The 25,297-nt window shown below is 45.6% G+C and overlaps 1 protein-coding gene across 1 annotated transcript in view; it reads right to left on the bottom strand.

Annotated features, from left to right (window-relative positions):
* The window catches only part of LOC144495147 (15-hydroxyprostaglandin dehydrogenase [NAD(+)]-like), an 88,982-nt gene that overhangs the window by 54,663 nt on the left and 9,022 nt on the right, over positions 1-25,297 (bottom strand). Inside the window, exon 2 of the mRNA XM_078215110.1 lies at positions 1,343-1,466. Coding sequence (XP_078071236.1) covers positions 1,343-1,466 — 124 coding nt within the window. The remainder of the gene's footprint in view (positions 1-1,342; positions 1,467-25,297) is intronic.

Genomic DNA, 25,297 nt, shown 5'->3' with positions numbered 1-25,297 from the left:
TGAAGGAGAGAGCCTCCCTGAGGTGCCTTCAAACATGAGGTAAGTTTCTTTCAGAAAGCCAGGGTCAGACAGGCCCTGGTGATCCAGTTTTGGGTGGGAAGCATCACATCCCAGCAATGGTGCTGTGAGGGTGGCTATCGATGTCGGAGAGACCCTCCCTGGGCCACGATGGCCCGCCAGGTGGGAAGGTGAGGGGATTTTCCTTCTACAGTCAGTTGTTACAATCTGAAATGCAGCAGCTCAAAGGGTGATGGAAACAGATTGAATAATAACTTTCAAAAGGAAGTTGGGTAAAGTGCTTGAAAAGGAGAAACTTGCCAAGCAATACAGTAATAGTGGGTGAGTGTGACTAACTGGATAGCTCTTTCAAAGAGGCAGCACCAACACAACTGGCAGAATGGCCTCTTTCTGTACAGCCTGATCCCACTTCCATGCTTCATTTCCAAAACCATGTTTCTCTAAATCAAGATTCAATTGAGCATCTTGCAAATTTTTGGCGTCCTACTTGTCATGTGGTGTTAACATTCTTTGTCATTTGAGTTGCCAGTTTTAATACATTCCAGTAGGTTCAGTTAGTTAAATGGCCAGAATACAGTACAGAATAACACCATCAGGCCCGGTTCGATTCCTGTACCAGGGAGTTCCTGGCATCTTGCTCCCAGAGTACTCATTGGAATTTCGAATTTAGAAGAATGAGGGGGGATCTTGTAGAAACATATAAGTTTATGAAGGGAATAGATAAGATAAAAGCAGGGTAGTTGTTTCCACTTGCGGGTGAAACCAGAATAAGGGGGCATGGCCTCAAAATAAGGGGGAGCAGATTTAGGATTGAGTTGAGGAGGAACTTCTTCACCCAAAGGATTGTGAAATTGTGGAATTCCCTGCCCAGTGAAGCAGTTGAGGTTACCTCATTGAATGTTTTTATGTGCATGTGGGTGAGAAGCTGGTGGATAGTTAGAGTGTGCGACAGACCAACAGGTTCAATCCCCATACTTGAATGTTTTTAAAGCAAAGATAGATACATTTTTGAACAGTAAAGGAATTAAGGGTTATGGTGAATGGGCGGGAAAATGGAGCTGAGTCCACGAAAGGATCAGCCATGATCTTATTGAATGGTGGAGCAGGCTCGAGGAACCAGATGGCCTACTCCTGCTCCTAGTTCTTATGTTCTTATGTTATATCATAGCATAAGCCATGATTCGCAATCCTTGGACAACAAAGATGCTGTACTGTGAGAGATTACATTGAAGTAATCTGAAACACTGTAAGAGCTTTCAGACTGTCCAATACCCTTGGACAATAGACATTTGAGTGTACTAACTGTGAAATAATTTTTACTGACCTTTCATTTGGGGCAGTGATGTGACGTCGCAGGCTATAAACATAGTTCTACCGGGCCCATACCTCTGATCGAACTCTGCTTTAGCAACAGCACCTTGTGTACGATTGATGTCACAGATAACGACCTAAAAGATGAAAATTAGACACTTACACTAACTGTGGAAAGAAGCTGGAGAAAGAAATGAAAGACCAGTTATTCCAGTGCATGTGTACCATTGCACATTTAATTTAAAAGTGGCAGAAGTATCTCAAACACTCGGCCTTGTGCAATGTTCCAGTGAACCCCAACACAAACTGGAGGAACAGCTCCTCATCTTCCGATTGGGCACTTTACAACCTTCTGGACTGAACATTGAGTCCAACAGCCTCAAAGCACAAACTCTCCCCTTCACCTTCTTCCCCATTTCCATTCATTTTATTTCATTTCTTCTTTTCATCTCATTCATCCATTTTTATTACTTTTTCATTCTCGGGCGGCACGTTGGCACAAGGGCGGCACGGTGGCACAGTGATTAGCACTGCTGCCTCACAGCTCCAGGGATATGGGTTCAATTCCCAGCTTGGGTCACTGTCTGTGTGGAGTTTGTGCATTCTCCCCGTGTCTGCGTGGGTTTCCTCCGGGTGCTCCGATTTCCTCCCATGCTCCAAAGATGTGCGGAATAGGTTGATTGGCTATGCTAAATTGTCCTTTACTGTCCCGGGATGTGTAGGTTAGAGGGATTAGTGGGGTAAATGTGTGGAGTTATGGGGATAGAGCCTAGGTGGGATTGTTGTCGGTGCAGACGCGATGGGCCGAATGGCCTCCTTCTACATTGTGTGGAGATGCCGGCGTTGGACTGGGGTAAACACAGTAAGAAGTTTAACAACACCAGGTTAAAGTCCAACAGGTTTATTTGGTAGCAAAAGCCACACAAGCTTTCGAGGCTCTAAGCCCTTCGGCCTCCTTCTACATTGCCAGGATTCTGTGATGATTTCTATGAATTCCCATTTTTTATTTTTCTGCTTCTGAAATCCACTCTCCATCTCGACTTCTAACCCTCCCCCGCCCCCATCTCCCCCAAGGCCAATTGCCACATTCCTCTGGTAGTCCCCTAACAATCTGTACCTTTGTTCTGCCATTCACACATTCTGATCTCTTAGCACCTTTCTCAGCCTTTATCATCCCCATTTACATTCCCTTTATCCAATTATGCCGTCCCTCCCCACCCCCACAGTATAAATCCTGTCTGATTTTCTTTGCCTTCAGCTCTGAGGAAGGGTCATCCAGTCTTAAAATGTTGGCTACATTCTCTCTCCACAGACACTGTCAGACATGCTAAGTTTCTCCAGCATTTTCTGTTTTTGTTTCAGATTCCAGCATCTGCAATATTTCACCTTTTCCTTCAATGCTTATTGGTTTTTGGCATTTTCTTTTTCTTTATACTTCCATGGGATATGAACCAGCATTTGGTGCCCATTCCTATTTTCCTCTTGAACTACTTTCAGAGGGCATTTAATAGTTAACCACATAGCTGTGGGTCTGGAGTCACATGTAGGCCAGACCAGGTAAGTACGGCAAATTTCCTTCCAAAAGGGCAATTGTTGAACCAGGTGGGTTTTTACGACAATTGACAATGGTTTATTGGTCATGGTTACACAGTGGTTAACACTGCTGCCCCACAGCACCGGGGACACAGGTTCGATATTGGCCTTGGGTGACTGTGTGGAGTTTGCACGTTCTCCCCATGTCTGTGTGGGTCTTCTCCGGGTGCTCTGGTTTCCTCCCACACTGTGCAGCTTAGGTGTATTGTCCATGTTAAATTGCCCCAAGATGTGTCGGTTAGGGGGATTAGCGGGGTAAATGCTTGGGGTGATGGGGATAGGTCAGGGGGTTGGACTGGGGTTAGATGCTGTGTTGGTGAGTCAGTGCAGACTCAATGGGCTGAATGGCCTCCTTCTGCACTGTAGGGCTCCTATGATTTTATTCAATGATTAGACTTTTAATTCCAGATTATTATTGGCTTCAATTCCAGATTTTTATTGCCATGGTGGAATTCGAACCCGGGTCCCCAGAACATTATCCTGGGTCTCTGGGATTACTAGTCTGGTGACAATACCACTACGCCACTGCCTCTCCATGACAACAAAAGAATGAAAGAGCGTTTCATGTCCTCAGGATGATCCAAGGTACTGCAAACCCGTGAAGTATTTTTGATATGTTGCCTTAGCTGCGATGTTGAAAAACTATGAAAGCTGACAAATAGAAGCATAGAATTCTACAGTGCAGAAGGAGGCCATTCGGCCCATCGAGTCCATACTGACCACAATCCTACCCTGGCCCTATTCCAGTAACCCCACACATTTACCCTGCTAATCCCCCTGACCCTAGGGGCAAATTAGCATGGCAAATCAACCTAACCCGCACATCTTTGGACACGGGGAGAATGTGCAAACTCCACATAGACAATGTCCCAAGTCGGGGATCGAACCCGGGTCCCTGACGCTGTGAGGTACCAGGGCTAACCATTGTGCCACCATGCTGCCCACAGTCGGCTCAGGTCCAAACTCTATGCCTGCAGCCAAGTGCATCTCAGACAGGCCGAATTCAAGTTTATATAATGCTTAACAATTGGATAAAACTTCCAAAGTCTGCAAGGCCTGGATCACCTATGCTTCATGGAATGTTAAGATAAGTATTTCGATAGGCGAGGTTCAATCATTAGCCATTACAGACATTGTCAAAGCGTGTTACTAATCTATTTATGTTTGGGGAATAGATTTTATCTGGGTGTTAGAAATATCAGCACGATTGACACGAAGCAAAACAAAGGGCCTCCGCACGACAGAACTTTATCAAAGAGTGCAATCACACATGCGCTGCCCTCGGGGTTTCTTATTCCATTTGTTCCACGTGTTCATCGTATCTACAGATTCCACCATTGTAGCTTTGTGAGATTTATGAAGCTCAGCTCCTACTGCTGATCGTAAAGAAAGACCAAATAAAAATGGGTTCCTGAGAGACCTTCCATCATACTGGAATGGGGCGGCACGGTAGCACAGTGGTTAGCACTGCTGCTTCACAGCTCCAGGGTCCAGGGTTCGATTCCCGGCTCGGGTCACTGTCTGTGTGGAGTTTGCACATTCTCCTCGTGTCTGCGTGGGTTTCCTCCGGGTGCTCCGGTTTCCTCCCACAGTCCAAAGATGTGCGGGTTAGGTTGATTGGCCAGGTTAAAAATTGCCCCTTAGAGTCCTGAGATGCGTAGGTTAGAGGGATTAGTGGGTAAAATATGTGGGGGTAGGGCCTGGGTGGGATTGTGGTCGGTGAAGACTCGATGGGCCGAATGGCCTCCTTCTGCACTGTAGGGTTTCTATGATTTCTTTCTATGATCACTTTGAAGTGATGTTGACCTGAGACAGTCCCGAAATTTCCTGGCAGCTTGTCACTCCTCTATCTACGGTGGAAAAGGCATATGGGACACTTGCCTTTATCAACCGAGGCATAGAATACAGGGGAAGTCACGTTGGAGTTGTATAGAACTTTGGTGAGGCCACAGCTGGAGTACTGTGTGCAATTCCGGTCACCACATTGTAGGAAGGACGTGAACGCACTGGAGGGGTTGCAGAGGAGATTCACCAGGATGCTGCCTGGGATGGAATATTTAAGTTATGAAGAAAGTTTGTGTAGGCTTGGGTTGTTTTCATTGGAGCAGAGAAGACTGAGGGGCGACCTGATTGAGGTGTACAAGATTATGAGAGTCATGGACAGAGTGGATAAGGAGCAACTATTCCCCTTAGTTGAAGGGTCAGTCACGAGAGGGACATAGGTTCAAAGTGAGGGGCAGGAGATTTAGGGGGGGATGTGAGGAAAATCTTTTTTACCCTGAGGGTGTTGACAGTTTGGAATGCGCTGCCTGGGAGGGTGGTGGAGGCGGGTTGCCTCACATCCTTTAAAAAGTATCCATATGAACACTTGGCATGTCATAACATTCAGGGCAATGGGACAAGTGCTGGCTAATGGGATTAAAGTTTAAAGTTGATTTATTAGTTATAAGTAAGGCTTACATTAATACTACAATGAAGTTACTGTGAAATTCCCCTAGTCGTCACACTCCAGCAGCTGTTCAGGTCAATGCACCTCACCAGCACGTCTTTCGGACTGTGGGAGGAAACCGGAGCACCCGGAGGAAACCCACGCAGGCACGGGGAGAATGTGCAAACTCCACACAGACGATGACCCAAGACGGGAATCAAACCTGGGTCCCTGGTGCTGCGAGGCAGCAATGCTAACCACTGTGCCACCGTGCCGGCCCGTGGGAGTTAGGTGGGAGTTCAGGTGTTTTTAGTGTGTCGGTGCGGACTCGATGGACTGAAGGGCCTCTTCTGCGCTGTATGATTTTATGATGTCATTGGGAATCCTGATTGTCCACGTAATCCGGGTTTCCGCCTACATTCCCGGTGAAGCTATGTTTAAACTTTTAAGTTTATTTATTAGTATCACAAGTAGGCTTACATTAACACTGCAATGAAGTTCCTGTGAAAAGCACCTAGTCGCCACACTCCAGTGCCTGTTTGGATACACTGAGGGAGAATTTAGCGTGGCCAATGCACCTAACCAGCATGTCTTTCGGACTGTGGGAGGAAACCGGAGCACCCGGAGGAAACCCACACAGACACGGGGAGAACGTGCAGACAGTGGCCGAAGCCGGGAATCGAACCCGGGTACCCGGCACTGTGCGGCAGCAGTGCTAACCACTCTGTCACCGGTGGCAGAGTAAGAGCTAGTTCCAAGGAATTTCATGGAAACTGTGAGAACAAGAGTGTTGATGTTGGCAAGCGCACTGCAGTGCGCCTTCTTCATTCAACCGTACTTGAGGTAAAAAGTTAAATTAAGTAGCGAACAGCATTTGCATTAAATCAAAACAGATGACAAACACGTCCTTCAGTTAAAAAAAAAATCACCCTGTGTTAAAATGCCAAAATAACAATCTGTACTAAAGTAAAAGGAAGTACTTCCTTCCTTTTACATGAGGAATTCAGGACTGCAGATGCAGAGAGTTAATGACTCACAGTAACAGGGGTAATCAGCCCCTCAAACCTGTTCAATCATTCCAACGCTAATATCATTGTGTGGAGGTGCCGGCGTTGGACTGGGGTGGGCACTTTAATCTGGTGTTGTGAGACTTCTTACAACATCATTACCATCATTGTGGGTGGGATTCTCCGATCCCATCTGTGGCTGCCCCACTGCAAGTGAGAAGGGAAAATTTGGCGTTCCAGCCAACACCCCACTCACCTTCAGCGGCACTGGAGAATCCCAACCATGGGCGAGGATGGAGATTTCCAGTGTCCATCACCTGCCTTGGCTCCATATCCTTTTGCTCTATTGTCTAACACGAGTCTATTAATCTCAATTGTAAAGTTATTGCTGAAAATGCAAATGAACTTTTGAACCTTTATGTCCTGCACTTATCAGGACTGACACAAAAATACCAAATTTCAAAGGGACTAACAATTTTCAAGTACAAGTTATACTGCATGAGAGGAGGATGCTGATGGATTGGCAAGTGGACTCTGATTGCTCAAGCCGTTGCCATGGAGAATGCATTAGGGAACAGTCAAGTGCTAAGGACAAGATTTTCACTATTTTTGTTTAAATTCAAACCACATAAGTTGACCCTGGTTAGCTAGCATTGCCAAGGAGAATAAACCAGGAAATGACTGCTCCCCCAAACTTTTGTTGAGTAGAAAGAGTCCCAATGTGTGGACATATTCTTTCTATTTGCAAAGGCCAGGGCCCTGTGTGTGAATATATGTAGCTTCAACATATATTTTTATTCATTCGTGGGACATTGGCGTCGCTGGCTGGCCAGCATTTATTGCCCATCCCTAGTTGCCCTTGTTCAGAGGGCAGTTGAGAGTCAACCACATTGCTGTCGCTCTGGAGTCACATGCAGGCCAAATCAGATAAGGACGGCAGATTTCCTTCCCTAAAGGACATTACTGAACCAGATGGGCTTTTTCAACAATCGACAATGGTTTCATGGTCATCAGTAGATTGTTAGTTCCAGATATTTTTTTATTGAATTCAAATTCCACCATCTGCCATGGCGGGATTCAAACCCGGGTCCCCAAAACCTTAGCTGAGTTTCTGGATTAATAGCGATAATATCACTAAGCCATCGCTTCTCCTGTGTGTATAAGTCACAGACTGTGACCCGACTGTTAAAATTGGTTTGTCAGTGTAATGCTTAGCACAGTTAGAATACTCAAGTTCTGTACTGCCAAGTGATGAGTGGAAGATTGCTCCTCAGTCTTGTTTCAGTGAGTTAGATAACCATATTCACACTCCAGAGAATAGAGCGTGTAAGCGAGGCAAAAGTTGCTCAGTGCTGATGGAGTGCTGCACTGTTGTTCCAAAGAACAAAGAAAATTACAGCACAGGAACAGGCCCTTCGGCCCTCCAAGCCTGCACCGACCATGCTGCCCAACTGAACTAAAACCCCCTACCCTTCTGGGGACCATATCCCTCTATACCCATCCTATTCATGTAATTGTCAAGATGCACATTGTCAAAAGACTCACATTGTCTGTACCTTTAAGACTTGATTAGCTATAAAGACTCACATTCCAATCATTATTCATGTAAATTGAGTTTGTGTCTTTGTGCCCCGTTTGTGGTCAGAACTCCCAACCACCTGACGAAAGAACAGCCTGTTCCGAAAGCTTGTGTGGCTTTTGCTACCAAATAAACCTGTTGGACTTTAACCTGGTGTTGTTAGACTTCTTACTGTGTTTACCCCAGTCCAACGCCGGCATCTCCACATCATGACCTCTCTATGAACGGTATGCTTTGTCTGTATAGTGCGCAAGAAGCCATACTTTTCATTGTATACTAATGCATATGACAATAATAAATCAAATCAAATCCAAACTCTGGCCTCATGTATGTCCATCATTTCCTCTGCTTCACTATTGTCAGCTGAATATGATCTTACAAAGCTCATTGCCAAATATTGCTTCATAATGCTTCTGCAAAGGACTCTGGGAAATTTTATTACATTGAGGGCGCCAGACAAATGCAGTGTAATGACTTTAACGAGGTCCACAAGGTGGACTCGTTCAAATATGAGCTCCCTGATTGAGAAAGTTAACATTGTCCAAGCTGGGAGCCCTGCAGAGATAGATAATGTGGAGTGTCCGGGTTATTGGGACTCAGGGTGTATACTCTGTACTGGGAAGTACCTGTTTTAGTATCACCAAGTATTGTATAAAATCTGGATTTGGTGAAGGGACACCAGCCGTGTGGGAGTTATTTCATGCAGGTTCTTGTTGTTTTAGTGTTGCCTCCTGTGCCTCCAGCTCCACCATTTTCTTTCAACGCTCATGTTTTTTGTGTCTAAATTAGTTTGCATCCCACCGCCCCTAATCCCTCACCCAACCCCCCCCCGCCCCCAACCCCCCCCCCCCCCCCCCCGCCCTTTTCCCTCCACCTCCTGTCTGGTTTCACAATAAGGGCCCATTGGTGGCACAGCTAAGCCTGTTCTCTGTCCTTGTCCCCAGGTTTAAAAAAAAAAGGGCTGCATGGACAAGTAGGGCCGAAGGGCCTATTTCCATGCTGTAAACCTCTATGACTCTGTTAAAAAGCATTTAGATAGTTACATAGGTACGATGGGTATAGAGGGATATGGGCCAAATGTGGGCAATTGGGATTAGCTTAGGGATTTAAAAAAAAAGGGCCAGTTGGGCCGAAGGGCCTGTTTCCATGCTGTAAACCTCTATGACTCTTTGGAATGCTGTGTAAATGTCGGTACCAGATATCGTGTTTTGACATGTCGTTCCCTGATTCCATAGCAACTCCTTTTTTTTAATAATGGAAGCATTCTCAGCTCGTGATAAACGCAGCGATTCACTATTTAGGAAGCAAATGATTAACTTTTGTAATTTTCACGTTGGTTTATGCCCAGCAGTGGCAATGTCTCACATCTTTTTTCAACTTGCTATTATTTCTCTATCCACCCCCCGGCCCATGAGGTATTTCTCTACATCAGTTACGACAACGTGTGCAGCTACCAGTAGACCTTTCTTCCACAAACTTAACTAACCCTCAACCTCTCTTCAGCGATACACTCACAATCTTATAGGGCTGGACTTTACAGCCTCGCTTGTCCCGAAACCATAAAATCCTGCTCGAGGTCAACAACCCTTCCCATGCTCCGCCTCTCACCCGCTCCGAGTCCCGTGGCGGGCGGAGCAGTAAAACTCCGGCCTTTATCTTTATTTAACAGTGAGATATCCATCCTCTTCAACAGCAATCATTCCAGAATTTGCATTTAAATGGCGCCTTTAGTGTCAGCTGCTGCTCAGTTGGTAACGGCTCTTACCTCTGAGTCTGGAGGCTGTGCGGTACTCCAGGACTTGAGCACAAAATCCAGGCTGACATTCCAGCGCACGGCTGAGGGAGTGCTGCATTGCTGGTGGGTGCTGTCTTTCAGACGTGACATCCAAGTGAGGCCCTGCCTGCCTTCTCAGCTGGAGGGGGTAAAAGATCCCATGACACTGTTACAAAGAAGAACAGGGGCATTGTCTTCAGTGTGAGGATCTCACAGAAACATATAAAATCCTGATGTGACTGGAGAGGCCAGATGTGGGAAGAATGTTCCCATTGTTGGGGAAGTCCAGAACTAGGGGTCACAGTCTAAGAATAAAGGGGTAGGCCATTCAGGACTGAGATGAGGAAGAACTTCTTCACTCAGAGAGTTGTGAACCTGTGGAATCCTCTATCTCAGGAAGCTGTTGGAGCCAGTTCATTAGATATGTTTGTTAAGCTTCTCAGTTGCAATCCAGTAATGAAAGATGATACAAAATTGGCTTCTTGACAGAAGCCAGGGGATTGTTGTAGAGGGTTGTTTTTCGAACTGGAGGCCTGTGACCAGTGGTGTGCCTCAGGGGTCGGTGCTGGGTCCACTGTTATTTGTGATTTATATTATGATTTGGATGAGAATATAGGAGGCATGGTTAGTAAGTTTGCAGATGACACCAAGATTGGTGGCATAGTGGACAGTGAAGAAAGTTATTTCCGATTGCAACGGGATCTTGATCAATTGGGCCAGCGGGCTGATGAATGGCAAGATGGAGTTTAATTTAGACAAATGCGAGGTGATGCATTTTGGTAGATTGAACCAGGACAGGACTTACTCAGTTAATGGTAGGGTGTTGCGGAGAGCTACAAAACAAAGAGATCTAGGGGTACATGTTCATAGCTCCTTGAAAGTGGACTCACAGGTGGACAGAGTGGTGAAGAAGGCATTCGGCATGCTTGGTTTCATCGGTCAGAACATTGAATAAGGAGTTGGGCATCTTGTTGAAGTTGTACAAGACATTGGTAAGGCCACACTTGGAATACTGTGTGCAGTTCTGGTCACCCTATTATAGGAAGGATATTATTAAACTAGAAAGAGTGCAGAAAAGATTTACTAGGATGCTACCAGGACTTGATGGTTTGAGTTATAAGGAGAGGCTGGATAGACTGGGACTTTTTTCTCTGGAGCGTAGGATGATCTTACAGAGGTCTGTAAAATAATGAGGGGCACAGATCAGCTAGATAGTCAATATCTTTTCCCAAAACTAGAGAGCATAGGTTTAAGGTGAGAGGGGAGAGATACAAAAGTGTCCAGAGGGGCAATTTCTTCACACAGAGGGTGGTGAGTGTCTGGAACAAGCTACCAGAAGTAGTAGTAGAGGCAGGTACAATTTTGTCTTTTAAAAAGCATTTAGATAGTTACATGGATAAGATGGGTATAGGGGGATATGGGTCAAATGCGTGCAATTGGGATTAGCTTAGGGGTTTAAAGAAAAAGGGCGGCATGGACAAGTTGGGCCGAAGGGCCTGTTTCCATGCTGTAAACCTCTATGATGCAAGTCCAGCTTCTTCACAAACTCACTTTATTCTCTTTTACAACTCAACATACATACAAGTGCCACCTGTATCCCCTTTGTATATCCTGGTGAGTATTATTGAACAATTAACATCCAAATTAGGTCTAAAGTGGAAGGTTGCAGTTAACCCATTCCTAACAATGTTCAAGAGGGAGCTGGACGTGGTCCTTGTGGCTTAAGGGATGAAGGGGTATGGAGAGAAAGTGGAAGTGAGATACTGAAAGAGCATGATCAGCCACGATCATATTGAAGCCAGGAATCCCTGGCGTTGTGAGGCAACAGTGCTAACTACCGTGCCATCATGCCAGCCCAGGGACATGGGTTCAATGCCGGCCTTAGGCGACTGTCTGTGTGGAGTTTGTACGTTCCCCTGTATCTGTGTGGGTTTCCTTCGGATGCTCTGGTTTCCTCCCACAGTTCAAAGACGTGCAGGTTAGTGGATTGCCATGCTAAATGCACAGGGTTACGGGGATAGGGAGATGGGGATTAGCAGGGGATTCCGGGAAAGGAGTGGGGCTGGGTGAGATGCTCTGTCAGAGAGTCAGTGCAGACACGATGGGCTGAGTGGCCTCGTTCTGCACTGCAGGGATTCTCTGATTCTGTCCCAGCAACAGTGAAGGAATGGCGATATATTTCCAAGTCTGGATGGTGAGTGACTTGGAGGGGAGCATGGAGGTGGTGGTGTTCCCATGTATCTGTTGTCCTTGTTCTTCCAGGTGTAGAGGTTTTGGGTTTGGAAGGAGCTAGAGTAAGTTGCTGAAGTGCATCTTGTAGATGTTACACAATGCTGCCACATTGTGGAGGAAATTAATGTTGAAGTTAGTGGGTGGAGTGCTGCTTGAGTGGGCTGCCTTGTCCTGGATGGTGTCAAGCTTCTTGAGTGTTGTTGGAGCAGCACCCATCCAGCCAAGTGAAGAGCATTCCATCACACTCCTGACTTGTGCCTTATAGATGGTGGATGGGCTTTGGGGAGTCAGGAGGTGAGTTACCCTCCATAGAATTCCAAGACACTGACCTGCTCTTGTAGCCAGTCCAGTTCAGTTTTTGGTTGGTAGGGAATTCAGTAATCGTAAAACCACAAACAAAAAGGAATATGGTTAGATTCTCTTGTTGGAGATAGTCATTGCCTGGAAATATATGGCACAAATGTTACTTGCCACTTATCAACCGAAGCCCAAATGTTGTCCAGGTCTTGCTGCATATAGCCGCTGACTACTGGTATTTGGGAGGAATTGCAAATGATACTGAACATTGTGCAAACATCCCCACTTCTGACCTTATGATGGACGGAAGATCATTGATGAAGCAGCTGAAGGTGGTTGGGCCTGGGACTACACCCTGAGAAACTCCAGCAGTGATGTCCTGGAACTGAGGTGAGTCACCTCCAATAACCACAACCATCTTCCTTTGTTCCAGGCATAAGTCCAGCAAGTGGGAAGCTTTCCCCTGATACCCACGTACTTCAGTTTTACTCGGCTTCTTGACCACACTTGGTCAAATTCTGCCTTGATGTCAAGGGTAGTCACTTTCATCACCTCTGTTTTTTTTGTCCGTTTTTGGACCAAGGTCTTAATGAGGTCAGGAGCTGAGCGACCCTGGTGGAATCCAAACTGAGCATCAGTGAGCAGGTTATTCCTGAGTAAGTGCCAATTGACAGCACTGTTGACAATCCCTTCCATCACTTTACTGATAATCGAGAGTAGACTGATGGGGCAGTAATTGGCTGGGTTGGATTTGTCCTGCTTTTGGTGGGCAGGACATATGTGTGCATGTTTCCACATTGTCAGGTAGATGCCAATGCTGTAGCTGTGCTATTCTGGCCTCCATGTGACTCCAGACCCACAGTAATGCGGTTGACCCTTAAATGCCCTCTGAAATGGCCTCGCAAGCCACTGTGCTGAATCAAACTGCTGCAAAGTCTACAAAAAGAAATGAAACCAGATGGACCACCTCAGCCTCACCAATCCGCTTGCCACAGATGCATCGGTCCATGATAGTACCGGGAGAAGTGACCACTGCACAGTTCTTGTGGAGACCAAGTCCCATCTTCACATTGAAGATATTGCGGCATTCTTGGTGATAGATGTTGAAATCTCTCACCCAGAATGCATTCTGTGTCTTTGACACCCTCAGTGCTTCCTCCAAGTGTTGTTCAAAATATTAGAATACTTGTTCAGGGGCATTGTGATTACAAACCATCTCTGTACATGAGAAGGAGAGTTGATGAGATAATGACACCAATTTGTGAAGTTTCCCAATACAATTTTTGATATTGCACAGATATTTGCTACCTCCAGTTTTGTTGTAAATTGGCAGCACCTTAAAAACCTCATTATTATTGTTGGCAATAGTTGTGAATAAAGATATTATATATGTGTGTTGAATCCTTTTTGTCTGTTGTTTTGGTACTGTCTAAAACAGGAAACCCATCTGTTCAGGATTTTCCCTTCAGATAGTCTATCTGGAAGTTTATTCGATCTGTTAATCACTTCTAGTGTTCCAAAAAAACTTGCTGACTTAAAAGTTGCATTTTCCTTCACCTATTTTAACCCCTGTGCCTCCTACTCCCACCTTCACAATTGAACTTGAAGCAGTTTTCCATTTTTACCGCTTGCATTCCTTCAATTATTTTATATTAATTTTATTTATATGTTTATTATTATTAATTTATATATTTATTTTATAAACTACAAAGGGTTGTGAATGTAGCCCAATCCATCATGCAAACCAGCCTCCCATCCATTGACTCTGACTACACTTCCCGCTGCCTCGGCAAAGCAGCCAGCATGATCAAGGACTTCACGCACCACTGACATTCTCTCTTCCACCTTCTGCCGTCAGGAAAAAGATACAAAAGTCTGAGATCACATACCAACCAACTCAAGAGCAGCTTCTTCACTGCTGCCATCGGACCTTTGAATGGACCTACCTCGTATTAAGTTGATCTTTCTCTTCACCCTAGCTATGACTGTAACACTACATTCCGTACTCTCTCCTTTCCTTCTCTTTGAATGGTATGCTTTTGTCTGTATAGCGTGCAAGAAACAATACTTTTCCCTGTATACTAATACATGTGACAATAATAAATCAAACCAAATCAAATCTTGCCTTGAATAAATCTTAGCTGGCTTTCATTTATTCAATGTTGCCTCTTAATTTTGTCTCGGATTTATTGTCTGAGCAGCACAGTAGCACAGTGGTTAGCACTGCTGTCTCATAGCACCAGGGACCTGGGTTCAATTCTTGGCTTGGGTCACTGTCTGTGTGGAGTCTGCACGTTCTCCCCGTGTCTGTGTGGGTTTCCTCTGGGTGCTCTGGTTTCCTCCCACAGTCAGAAAGATGTTCTGGTTAGATGCATTGGCAATGCTAAATTCTCCCTCAGTGTACCCAAACAGGCACCGGAGTAAGGCAACGAAGGGATTTTCACAGTAACATCACTGCAGTATGAATGTAAGCCTCCTTTTGACAATAATAAATAAACAAACTCTGTCTCTAAACATTTTCTTCTTATTAGTGTGAGGCTGACCACACTGTGGTTATTGGGTTTATCCCTCTCCCCTTCTTGTGGAACCATGTGTGCAGCATTTGCAATCCTCCAGTCCTCTGGCACACTTCCCATACCTAAGAAAGATTGGGAGATCATGGTCAGACCCTCTGTAATTTCCACTCATACCATCAATTTGTCCAGCTCTCCCCATGCTGACGCTATAGTTTAGAAACTCACCAACGCCTCTACTTTCTCAGAAGACAAAGGGAATTTGACATGTTCACTATGACTCTCACCAACTTTTACAGACACACCATAGAAAGCATCCTTTCTGGATGTATCACAGCTTGGTATGGCTCCTGCTCTGACCAAGACTAAGAGTCCATCGTGCAAATCAGTCTCCCATCCACTGACTCTGTCTACACTTCCCAGTGCCTCAGAAAAGCAGCCAGCATAATTAAGGACCCCACGCACCCTGTACATGCTCTCTTCCATCTTCTTTCATCAGGAAAAAGACACGAGAGTTTGAAAACACGTACCAACCGACTCAAGAACAGCTTCTTCCCTGCTGCCATAGACTTTCAGATGGTCTTATCATATATTAAGCTAATCTTTCTCTTCACACTACCTGTAACTGCAACATAATATTCTGCACCCTATCCTTTTCCTTTTCCCAATGAAAACTTTATGAACGGTATGTTCTGTATGTTTTGTGTGCAAGAAACAATATTTTTCATTGTACCCCAATACATGTGACAATAATAAATCAAACCAAATCATCCAGCAACTGAGGCTGGGTCCTCCTTGGACAGGGTGACTTTATACATTGCTAACCTTTCTGGTGCCTCCGCTTCTATCTTTACATTATCCTTTTTATTATCCTGTCCCATTTCTCTATGGTCTCCTTCACTGTGATGTGGGCAGTATCCTCTTGTGAAGAAAAACACACAGGCCTCACTTAGTATCTCAGCCGTTCCTCTGACCCCTCAAGATGATCTCCTGGAAGACCTCCTCTTCCTTCTAAGTCATTAATACAAATGTGATCATAAATGAGTTCAGGGTTCCCATTTATGTATTATGGTGGCAGAGATAGAACTAGGGCCTTAATTGCCTTTTAATTGGGCAGTTAAGGGCCTAAATAGGTCTAAGCGTGGGCCGGCTAGCAGGCACCTTATCCATCCACTGTATTATTGGGAGTAGACACAGTAAGAAGTCTAACAACACCAGGTTAAAGTCCAACAGGTTCATTTGGTAGCAAAAGCCACTAGCTTTCACTACCAAATAAACCTGTTGGACTTTAACCTGGTGTTGTTAGACTTCTTACTGTGTTTACCCCAGTCCAACGCCGGCATCTCCACATTATTGGGAGTAGGTCAGGGGTGGACGGGGAGGATGTGGGCTAGCCACCCATCAGATTTTGTGGGTTTTTACAACAATTGACAATAGTTTCACTGTCACCATTACTGAGTGGAGCTTTATATTCCAGATTTATCAATTAAATCTAAGTTCTTGGGCCGGAACTCTACCACCTTGCCCGCCACGGAATCGGAGCCGGCGAGGGTCCGACAACAGAAATCACCGTTGACCTCGGGCGGGAATTTCCAGCGAGACCGTAAAGTCCCGCCCCATGTTTATGATAGGACATGAAGCCGTGGTCTCAGAGCCCGGGCAACTGGATTACTGGTCTAGTGATATTACCGCTACACCACCTAGGATTTTGACTCACTGCCTGCGAAGGAACAGTGATATATTCCCAGGTCAAACTGGTGTCTGGCTTGAAGGGGAAATTCCAGCTGGTGGTCTTCCCATGCATCTGCTGCCCTTGTCCTTCGAGGTTTTAGAGGTCGTGAGTTTGGAAGGTGCTATCGAAGGAGTCTCGGTGAGTTGCTGCAGTGCATCTCGTAGCTGGTACTCACTGCTGCTATTGTGGGTCAGTGGCAACGGGAGTGAATGATGAAGTTGGTGGATGCGATGCCAATCAAGTGGGCTGCTTTATACCAAATGGTGCCAAGTTTCTTGAGACAATTCACACTTCTTTAACCTGTGACTCTCTCTCTCTCCACGCACACTGTTCGTACCTGTAAAGACTCGCATTCCAACCATTCTTCACATTGCAATCTGTAATTATCTCGCAACTGTGTCTTTGTCTATATATGCCGTGTTTGTGAACTAACCTCCACTCACCTGAAGAAGGAGCAGCGCTCCGAAATCTCATGATTTCAAATAAACCTGTTGGACTTTAACCTGGTGTTGTGAGACTTCTTACTAAGCTTCTTGAGTGTTGTGGGTTTCCTCCAGGTGCTCCAGTTTCCTCCCACACTCCAATGATTTGTCGTTTAGGCTGATTGGCCAAGATAAATTGACCCTTAGTGTCATGGGGACTAATAGGGTAAATACATGAGGTTACAGGGCCTGAGTGGGATTGGTGTTGGTGCAGGCTTGATGGGATGAATGGCCTCCTAACAGTGGTTAGCACGGCTGCGTCACAGCGCCAGGGACCCGGGTTCAATTCCGGCCTCGGATCACTGTCCGCGTGGAGTTTGCACATTCTCCGCATGTCAGTGTGGGTTTCCTCCGGATGCTCCGGTTGCCTCCTACAGTCCAAAGATGTGCGGTTGATTAGGTTGATTGGCCATGCTAAATTGACCTTAGTGTCAGGGGGAGTAGCAGCGTAAATATGTAGGGTTACGGGAATAGGGCCTGGGTGGGATTGGGGTCGGTGCAGATTCGATGGGCCGAATGGCTTCCTTCGGCACTGTCGGGATTCCATGAATTCTATGAGCTGCACTTTACCAGCCAGTGGAAATCATTCCGTTACACTCCTGACTTGTGCCTTGCAGGTGATGGACATTTTTTGGGAGTCAGGAGGTGACTTACTTGCTGCAGGATTCGCAGCCTCTGATCTGCTCTTGTAGCCACAGTATTTATATGGCTAGGCCAGTTCAGTTTCTGCTCCATGGATTGTTGGTAGTTCCTATACCAGATATGCTACAAAATGTTATCTGTCAAACCTACTGCTGACTCTTTTCAAATTCTTGCACAAACTTCTGTCCTACAACATTTCTGCTTCTTCTCACGTTCGAGTGGAGCACGCCTTTAAACTCTAACATTCATTTCAAAACAAAAAAGTTGTGTAACAAGAAAAACAAGTTAATTTGACAATTCCATCACTGTTACGCCTATAGGTATCTGTGGTGTAATCTTCTGCATGCCAGCTTATCAGTAAACCGAATCATAAGAACATAAGAACTAGGAGCAGGAGTAGGCCATCTGGCCCCTCGAGCCTGCTCCGCCATTCAATAAGATCATGGCTGATCTTTTTGTGGACTCAGCTCCACTTACCCGCCCACTCACCATAACCCTTAATTCCTTTACTTCCCAAAAATGTATCTATCTTTGCCTTGAAAACATTCAATGAGGTAGCCTCAACTGCTTCCCTTATTTTGAGGCTATGCCCCCTAGTTCTGGTTTCACCTGCCAGTGGAAACAACCTCCCTGCTTGTATCTTACCTATTCCCTTCATAATCTTATATGTGTCTATAAGATCTCCTCTCATTCTTCTAAATTCCAATGAATACAGACCCAGTCTCTCCTCATAAGCCAACCCTCTCAAATCCGGAATTAACCTCGTGAATCTTCTCTGCACCCCCTCCATTGTTAGGATATTGGGCGGGGATCCTGGATTCAGGATTCAATCCTGGACCGGGGAGCGGCGCGGGCTTGGAGGGCCGAAGGGCCTGTTCCTGTGCTGTATTGTTCTTTGTTCTTTGTTTGATATCCTTTCTCAAGTAAGGAGACCAAAACTGTACACTGTACTCCAGGTGTGGCCTCACCAGCACCTTATACAGCTGCAACATAACCTCCCTTTTTTTAAACTCCATCCCTCTCGCAATAAAGGACAAAATTCCATTTGCCTTCTTAATTACCTGCTTGAGGGTAAGTGAAATGATTTAATGTAGAAGAAAGTTATCTTCATTACGGAAGGGACAGATTGGTAAGCCAAGTGTGGTAAAGTGTTAGGGGTAGTTTGTGAGGAATTATTAAATTATTCGATCGGTAACCATCAGTTAGCATAATGAACGATAACGGTTGATTTACAGATAAATTTATTTTTAGATAAATATACAGAGTACTTTCATGATGTTTAAGTTTATTTAATAGTGTCACAAGCAGGCTTACATCAACACTGCAATGAAGTTGCTGTGAAAATCCCCGAGTCGCCACACTCCAGTGCCTGTTCGGGTACACTGAGGGAGAATTTAGCATAGCCAAGGCACCTAACCAGCACATCTTTTGGACTGTGGGACAAAACCAGAGGCAACCCACACAGACACAGGGAGAATGTGCAGACTCCGCACAGACAGTGACCCGAGCCGGGAATCGAACCCAGGTCTCTGAGGCAGCAGTGCTGACCACTGTGCCACCATTTTCAACTCTAGGATCAACCTGGCTGCAAAGGCCCATGCTCTGCACCGAGATCCCCACGCTATGCCCCATTGGGCGATCAGGTCACATGACCATCCCAAGTTTCCCCCTTAAAAGGGCCAGTTGCTACATCCCTCCCCTTTTAAGTCCCTTATTATCCAATACATAAAAAACTGATACAATTTCCAATTCAATACTGAAGAATGTAGACTGGGGGCAGATCTTTGAGGGCAAATCAACATTTGGCATTTGGGAGACTTTCAAGTGTTGATAGGAATTCAGGACCGAGACATTCCTGTAAGGATAAAGGATAAGTATGGCAAGTTTTGGGAACCTTGGATAACGAGGATTTGTGAGTCTAGTCAAAGAGAAAAAGAAAGCATTTGTCAAGGCGAGGAGGCTGGGAACACATGAAGCAAGTGTGGAATACAAGGAGACCAGAAAGAAACTTAAGCAAGGAGTATGGAGTAAAGTGGAGTCACAGGTGGACAGAGTGGTGAAGAAGGCATTCAGCATGTTTGGTTTCATTGGTCAGAACACCAGGTTAAACATTGAAACATTGAATACAGGAGAACATTGAATCAGAACATTGAATACAGGAGTTGGGACGTCTTGTTGAAGTTGTACAAGACATTGGTAAGACCACACTTGGAATACTGTGTACAGTTCTGGTCACTGTATTATAGAAAGGATATTACTAAACTAGAAAGAGTGCAGAAAGGATTTACTAGGATGCTACCGGGACTTGATGGTTTGAGTTATAAGGAGAGGCTGGATAGACTGGGACTTTTTTCTCTGGAGCGTAGAAGGCTGAGGAGTGATCTTATACAGGTCTATAAAATAATGAGGGGCATAGATCAGCTAGATAGTCAATATCTTTTCCCAAAGGTAGGGGAGTCTAAAACTAGAGGGCATAGGTTTAAGGTGAGAGGGGAGAGATACATAAGGGCCCAGAGGGGCAATTTGTTCACACAGCGGGTGGTGAGCATCTGGAATAAGCTGCCAGAGGTACAATTTTGTCTTTTAAAAAGCATTTAGACAGTTACATGGGTAAGATGGGTATAGAGGGATATGGGCCAGATGCGGGCAATTGGGACTAGCTTAGGGGTTTAAAAAAAGGGTGGCATGGACAAGTTGGGCCGAAGGGCCTGTTTCCATGCTGTAAACGTCTATGACTCTATGACTCTATAAGGAGGGCTAAAAGGGGTCATGAAAAGTCATTGGCCAGCAGGATTAAGGAAAATCCCAAGGCTGTTCATACATATATAAAGAGTAAGAGGATAGCCAGGGAGAGGGTTGACCCACTTAAGGACAGAGGGGGGGAATCTATGCGTGGAGCCAGAGGAAATGGGCGAGGTATTAAATGAGTACTTGGAATCAGTATTCATCAAAGAGAAGGACTTGGTGGATGATGAGTCTGGGGAAAGGATGTGTAGATAGTTTGAGTCATGTTGAGATCAAAAAGGAGGTATTGGGGTTCTTGAGAAACATTAAAGTAGACAAGTCCCCAGGGCCCGATGTGAACAGAATACTGAGAGAGGCAAGAGAGGAAATTGCTGTGGCCTTAAGAGAAATCTTTGTATCCTCACTGGCAACAGGGGAAGACACAGTAAGAAGTCTCACGACACCAGGTTAAAGTTGAACAGGTTTATTTGGTATCACGAGCTTTCGGAGCGCTGCCCCTTCATCAGGTGAGTGGAGTCATCACTCACCTGATGAAGGAGCAGCGCTCTGAAAGCTTGTGATACCAAATAAACCTGTTGGACTTTAACCTGGTGTTGTGAGACTTCTTACTGTGCCCACCCCAGTCCAACGCCAGCATCTCCACATACAGGGGGAGTCCCAGAGGATTGGAGAATAGCCAATGTTGTTCTTCTGTTTAAGAAGGGTAGCAAGAATAATCCAGGTAATTACAGGCCAGTGAGCCTTATGTTAGTGGTAGGAAAATTATTGGAGAGGATTCTTTGAGAAAGGATTTACTCCCACTTGGAAATAAGTGGACGTATTCGTGAGAGGCAACATGGTTTTGTGAAGGGGAGGTCATGTCTCACTAATTTGATTGAGTTTTTCAAGGAAGTGATGAAGATGATTGATGAGGGTAGGGCAGAGGATACTGTCTTCATGGACTTCAATAAGGCCTTTGACCAGGTCCCTCATGGCAGACTGGTACAGAAAGTGAAGTTGCACGGGATCAGTGGTGAGCTGCCAAGGTGGATACAAAACTGGCTCGGTCATAGAAGACAGCGGGTAGCAGTGGAAGGGTCCCTTTCTGAATGGCGGGCTGTGACAAGTGGCGTTCCTCAGGGATCAGTGCTGGGACCTTTGCTGTTTGTAATATATATAAATGATTTGGAGGAAAATGTAACTGGCTTGATTAGTACATTTGCGGATGACGTAAAGGTTGGTGGAATTGCGGATAGTGATGAGGACCATCAGAGGATGCAGCAGGATATAGATCGGTTGGAGACTTGGGCGGAGAGATGGCAGATGGAGTTTAATCCGGACAACTGTGAGGTAATGCATTTTGGAAGGTCTAATAAAGATAGGAAATATACAGTCAATGGCAGAACCCTTAAGAGTATTGATAGGTAGAAGACCTGGGCGTACAGGTACACACGCCACTGAAAGAGGCAATGCAGGTGGAGAAGGCAGTTAAGAAGGCATACGGCATGCTTGCCTTCATCGGCGGGGCATTGAGCTTAAAAATTGGCAAGTCATGTTGCAGCATTATGGAACCTTAGTTAGGCCGAGGTTGGAATATAGCGTTCAATTCTGGTCACCACACTACCAGAAGGATGTGGAGGCTTTGGAGAGGGTACAGAAAAGATTTAGAGTCATAGAGTCGTAGAGGTTTACATCATGGAAACAGGCCCTTCGGCCCAACTTGTCCATGCCGCCCTTTCTTTTTTAAAACCCCTAAGCTAATCCCAATTGCCCGCATTTGGCCCATATCCCTCTATACCTATCGTACCCATGTAACTATCTAAATGCTTTTTTAAAAGAAAATTGTACCCGCCACTACTACTACCTCTGGCAGCTTGTTGCAGACACTCATCACTCTCTGTGTGAAACAATTGCCCCTCTGGACACTTTTGTATCTCTCCCCTCTCACATTTGCCAGGATGTTGCCTGGTATGGAGGGCATTAGCTATGAGGAGAGGTTGGAGAAACTTGGTTTGTTCTCACTGGAACGACGGAAGTTGGGGGGCGACCTGATAGAAGTCTACAAGATTATGAGGGGCATGGACAGAGTGGATAGTCAGAAGCTTTTTCCCAGGATGGAAGAGTCAATTACTTGGGGGCATAGGTTTAAGGTGTGAGGGGCAAGGTTTAAAGGAGATATACGAGGCAGATTTTGTATACAGAGGGTGGTGGGTGCCTGGAACTCGCTGCCGGGGGAGGTGGTGGAAGCAGATACGATAGTGAGTTTTAAGGGGCGTCTGGGAAAATACATGAATAGGATGGGAATAAAGGGATATGGTCCCCGGAAGGGTAGGGGGTTTTAGTTCAGTAGGGCAGCATGGTCGGTGCAGGCTTGGAGAGCCGAAGTGCCTGTTCCTGTGCTGTAATTTTCTTTGTTCTTTGCTCTATTCCAGGAGTGGTCTGTGGGTGGTTCTATAGGCTAACAGGAACTGTGCTATCTTAGTGAAGGAGGTGGTTGTTTCTTCAAACCAGCTTTGAAAATCTGAAGTGAGTGTTCGGCCAATCCATTTTGAAGAGAGGTGATGGTGGCACGGTGGCACAGTGATTAGCACTGCTGCCTCACTGTGCCAGAACTGGGTTCGATTCCTGGCTTGAGTCACTGTCTGTGAGGAGTTTGCACATTCTCCCCGTGTCTGTGTGGGTTTCCGCCTGTTTCCTCCCACAGTCTAAAGATGTGCAGGTTCGGTTGATTGGTGATGCTAAATTGCCCCTTAGTGTCAGGGGGACTAGTTAGGGTAAGTACATGGGGTTACGGGGATAGGGCCTGGGTGGGATTGTTGTTGGTGCAGACTCGATGGATCAAATGGACTCCTTCTGCACTGTAGGGTGTTAGAATGTAACCGGTAACAACTTTGTATTGGATATAATGTGACCAATGGGAACAAGATGTAAGAGTCAACTGACCCAGTAAACCATGAAACCAATTACAGAGTGATGTAATAGTTAGCTGACCAGCCGATTCATTATAAATAAGGAACTATGTAAAATTGTGGGGAGCTTGGAGTGGCCCAGGGCGAGGCCCCAAGTTTGAAGTAATGATGTTTCTTTATTAGACCCTTTGACTTATAAGTTGGAATAAATTTTGTCGTATTTTCATTAGCTGCATTTTGAAGAGTTCCTTCTGGAGAAACATAGGACTCTATGATTATATGGTGCAGTTCGGACATGTTTTACCCCACTAAATGTCGCAAACTTCTGGAATTGCACACTTGTGAATGCTTTTCCATCGTCTGAGACAAGTCCTTCTGGTATGCCGTGGGTGGCGACGGATTGGCGCAGTTTCTTGACCATGGAGTATGAAGTTGTGGGCCTCATTTTGAATACCTCCTTCCATTTCAAATGGGTGTCCACGAACAAAAGGAACATTGCACCCACAAATTGTCCAATGTAATGTACGTGAACTCTGACCCATGGCTGACCTGGCTATTCCCATGGAGTGTCGAAGGAGCAGCGCTCCAAAAGCTTATGGTATTTGCTACCAAATAAACCTGTTGGACTTTAACCTGGTGTTGTGAGACTTCTTACTGTATTCCCATGGATGCAGGGGGATTCTGGCTGGTACCATTTGCTGGAACGGTCACATTGTTTGACAATCCTTTCTATATCATCATCAATGTGAGGCGACCAGGTATAGCTTCTCGCTCGCATTTTCACCTTCGACACACCTGGAAAGGCACTATACAATTCTTCACGCATTCAATCTATTCCTGGTGTGTGGATGAACACTCTCCTTCCCCAAAGGGTGACACCATCTTCACAACTGAGCTCATGCTTCCTGAGCTGATGAGGCTTTCCTCTGAAGCACTCTCATTCCATAATCTATGAGGTATCTGTTAATCTTCGATAACCGTGGATCTCTAATAGCCCAGTACTTAATTAGTTGTGCTGGCACAATGGCACAATGGTGGACGGCGCGGTGCCACAGTGGTTAGCACTGCTGCCTCACAGCACCAGGGAGCCGGGCTCGATTCCGGCCTCGGGTGACTGTCTGTGTGGAGTTTGCACATTCTCCCTGAGTCTGCGTGGGTTTCCTCCGAATGCTCCGGTTTCCTCCCACAGTCTAAAGATGTGCAGGTTAAGTTGATTGGCCATGCTAAATTGACCCTAGTGTTAGGGGGACTAGCAGGGTAAATATGTGGGGTTACGGAAATAGGGTCTGGATGGGACTGTTGTCAGTGCAGACTCGATGGGCTGAATGGCCTCCTCCTGCACTGTAGGGATTCTATGATTATAGGTAAATACTCCAGAAAGTTTAAAGCCATGACAGTCTCTTGCGGGACTAGAGGAATTGGCATGTTTTTGTGTAACAGTAGATGACTTGAGCCATCTGCATTGACTCTGTGAGCTCCTGGCCAACTTTTGGACAAGGACAGTGCCCATCACTGTATTCCCACAGCAACAATTGGTCGAATCGTCCTCTGCTCCTTGACAAGCCCCAAGAGCAGCTTATGGTCCGTGATCATAGAATGTCTACTGGAAATGTGTTGATGAAGCTTCTTAATACTGGAGATAACAGCTAAGCCTCTTTTTCTAACTGTGAGTACCTTCTTTCCACATCTGACAGGGTTCTTGATACGTATCCAATGGGTCTCTCAAACCCTAACCCTGTGGGATAACACAACCCCAACTCCATATGGTGATGCATCGCATGTAAGGACCATCTCCTTCGAGGGGTTGAAATGCACTCATAACCATGATGACTGAAATACCTGCTTAACTTTTTAAAAGTCTCTTTTTGTGGTGCTTTCCAACACCATCTCTGGCATTTCTTTAACAGCACATGCAATGGTGCTAGTAATATTGATAGATTTGGGAGGAACCGCCCAAAATAATTGACCATCCCAAGGAGAGATCTGAGTTCTGAGGTGTTCCGAGGGGCGGTGCCTCTTCAATCACTTTCACTTTGTCCTCCTCTGGGTGTAACCT

Source organism: Mustelus asterias, chromosome 6, assembly GCF_964213995.1.
Source record: "Mustelus asterias chromosome 6, sMusAst1.hap1.1, whole genome shotgun sequence".
NCBI lineage: Eukaryota > Metazoa > Chordata > Chondrichthyes > Carcharhiniformes > Triakidae > Mustelus > Mustelus asterias.
Note: the sequence above shows the minus strand (reverse complement) of the source record. Positions and strands in the feature narration are given on the sequence as shown.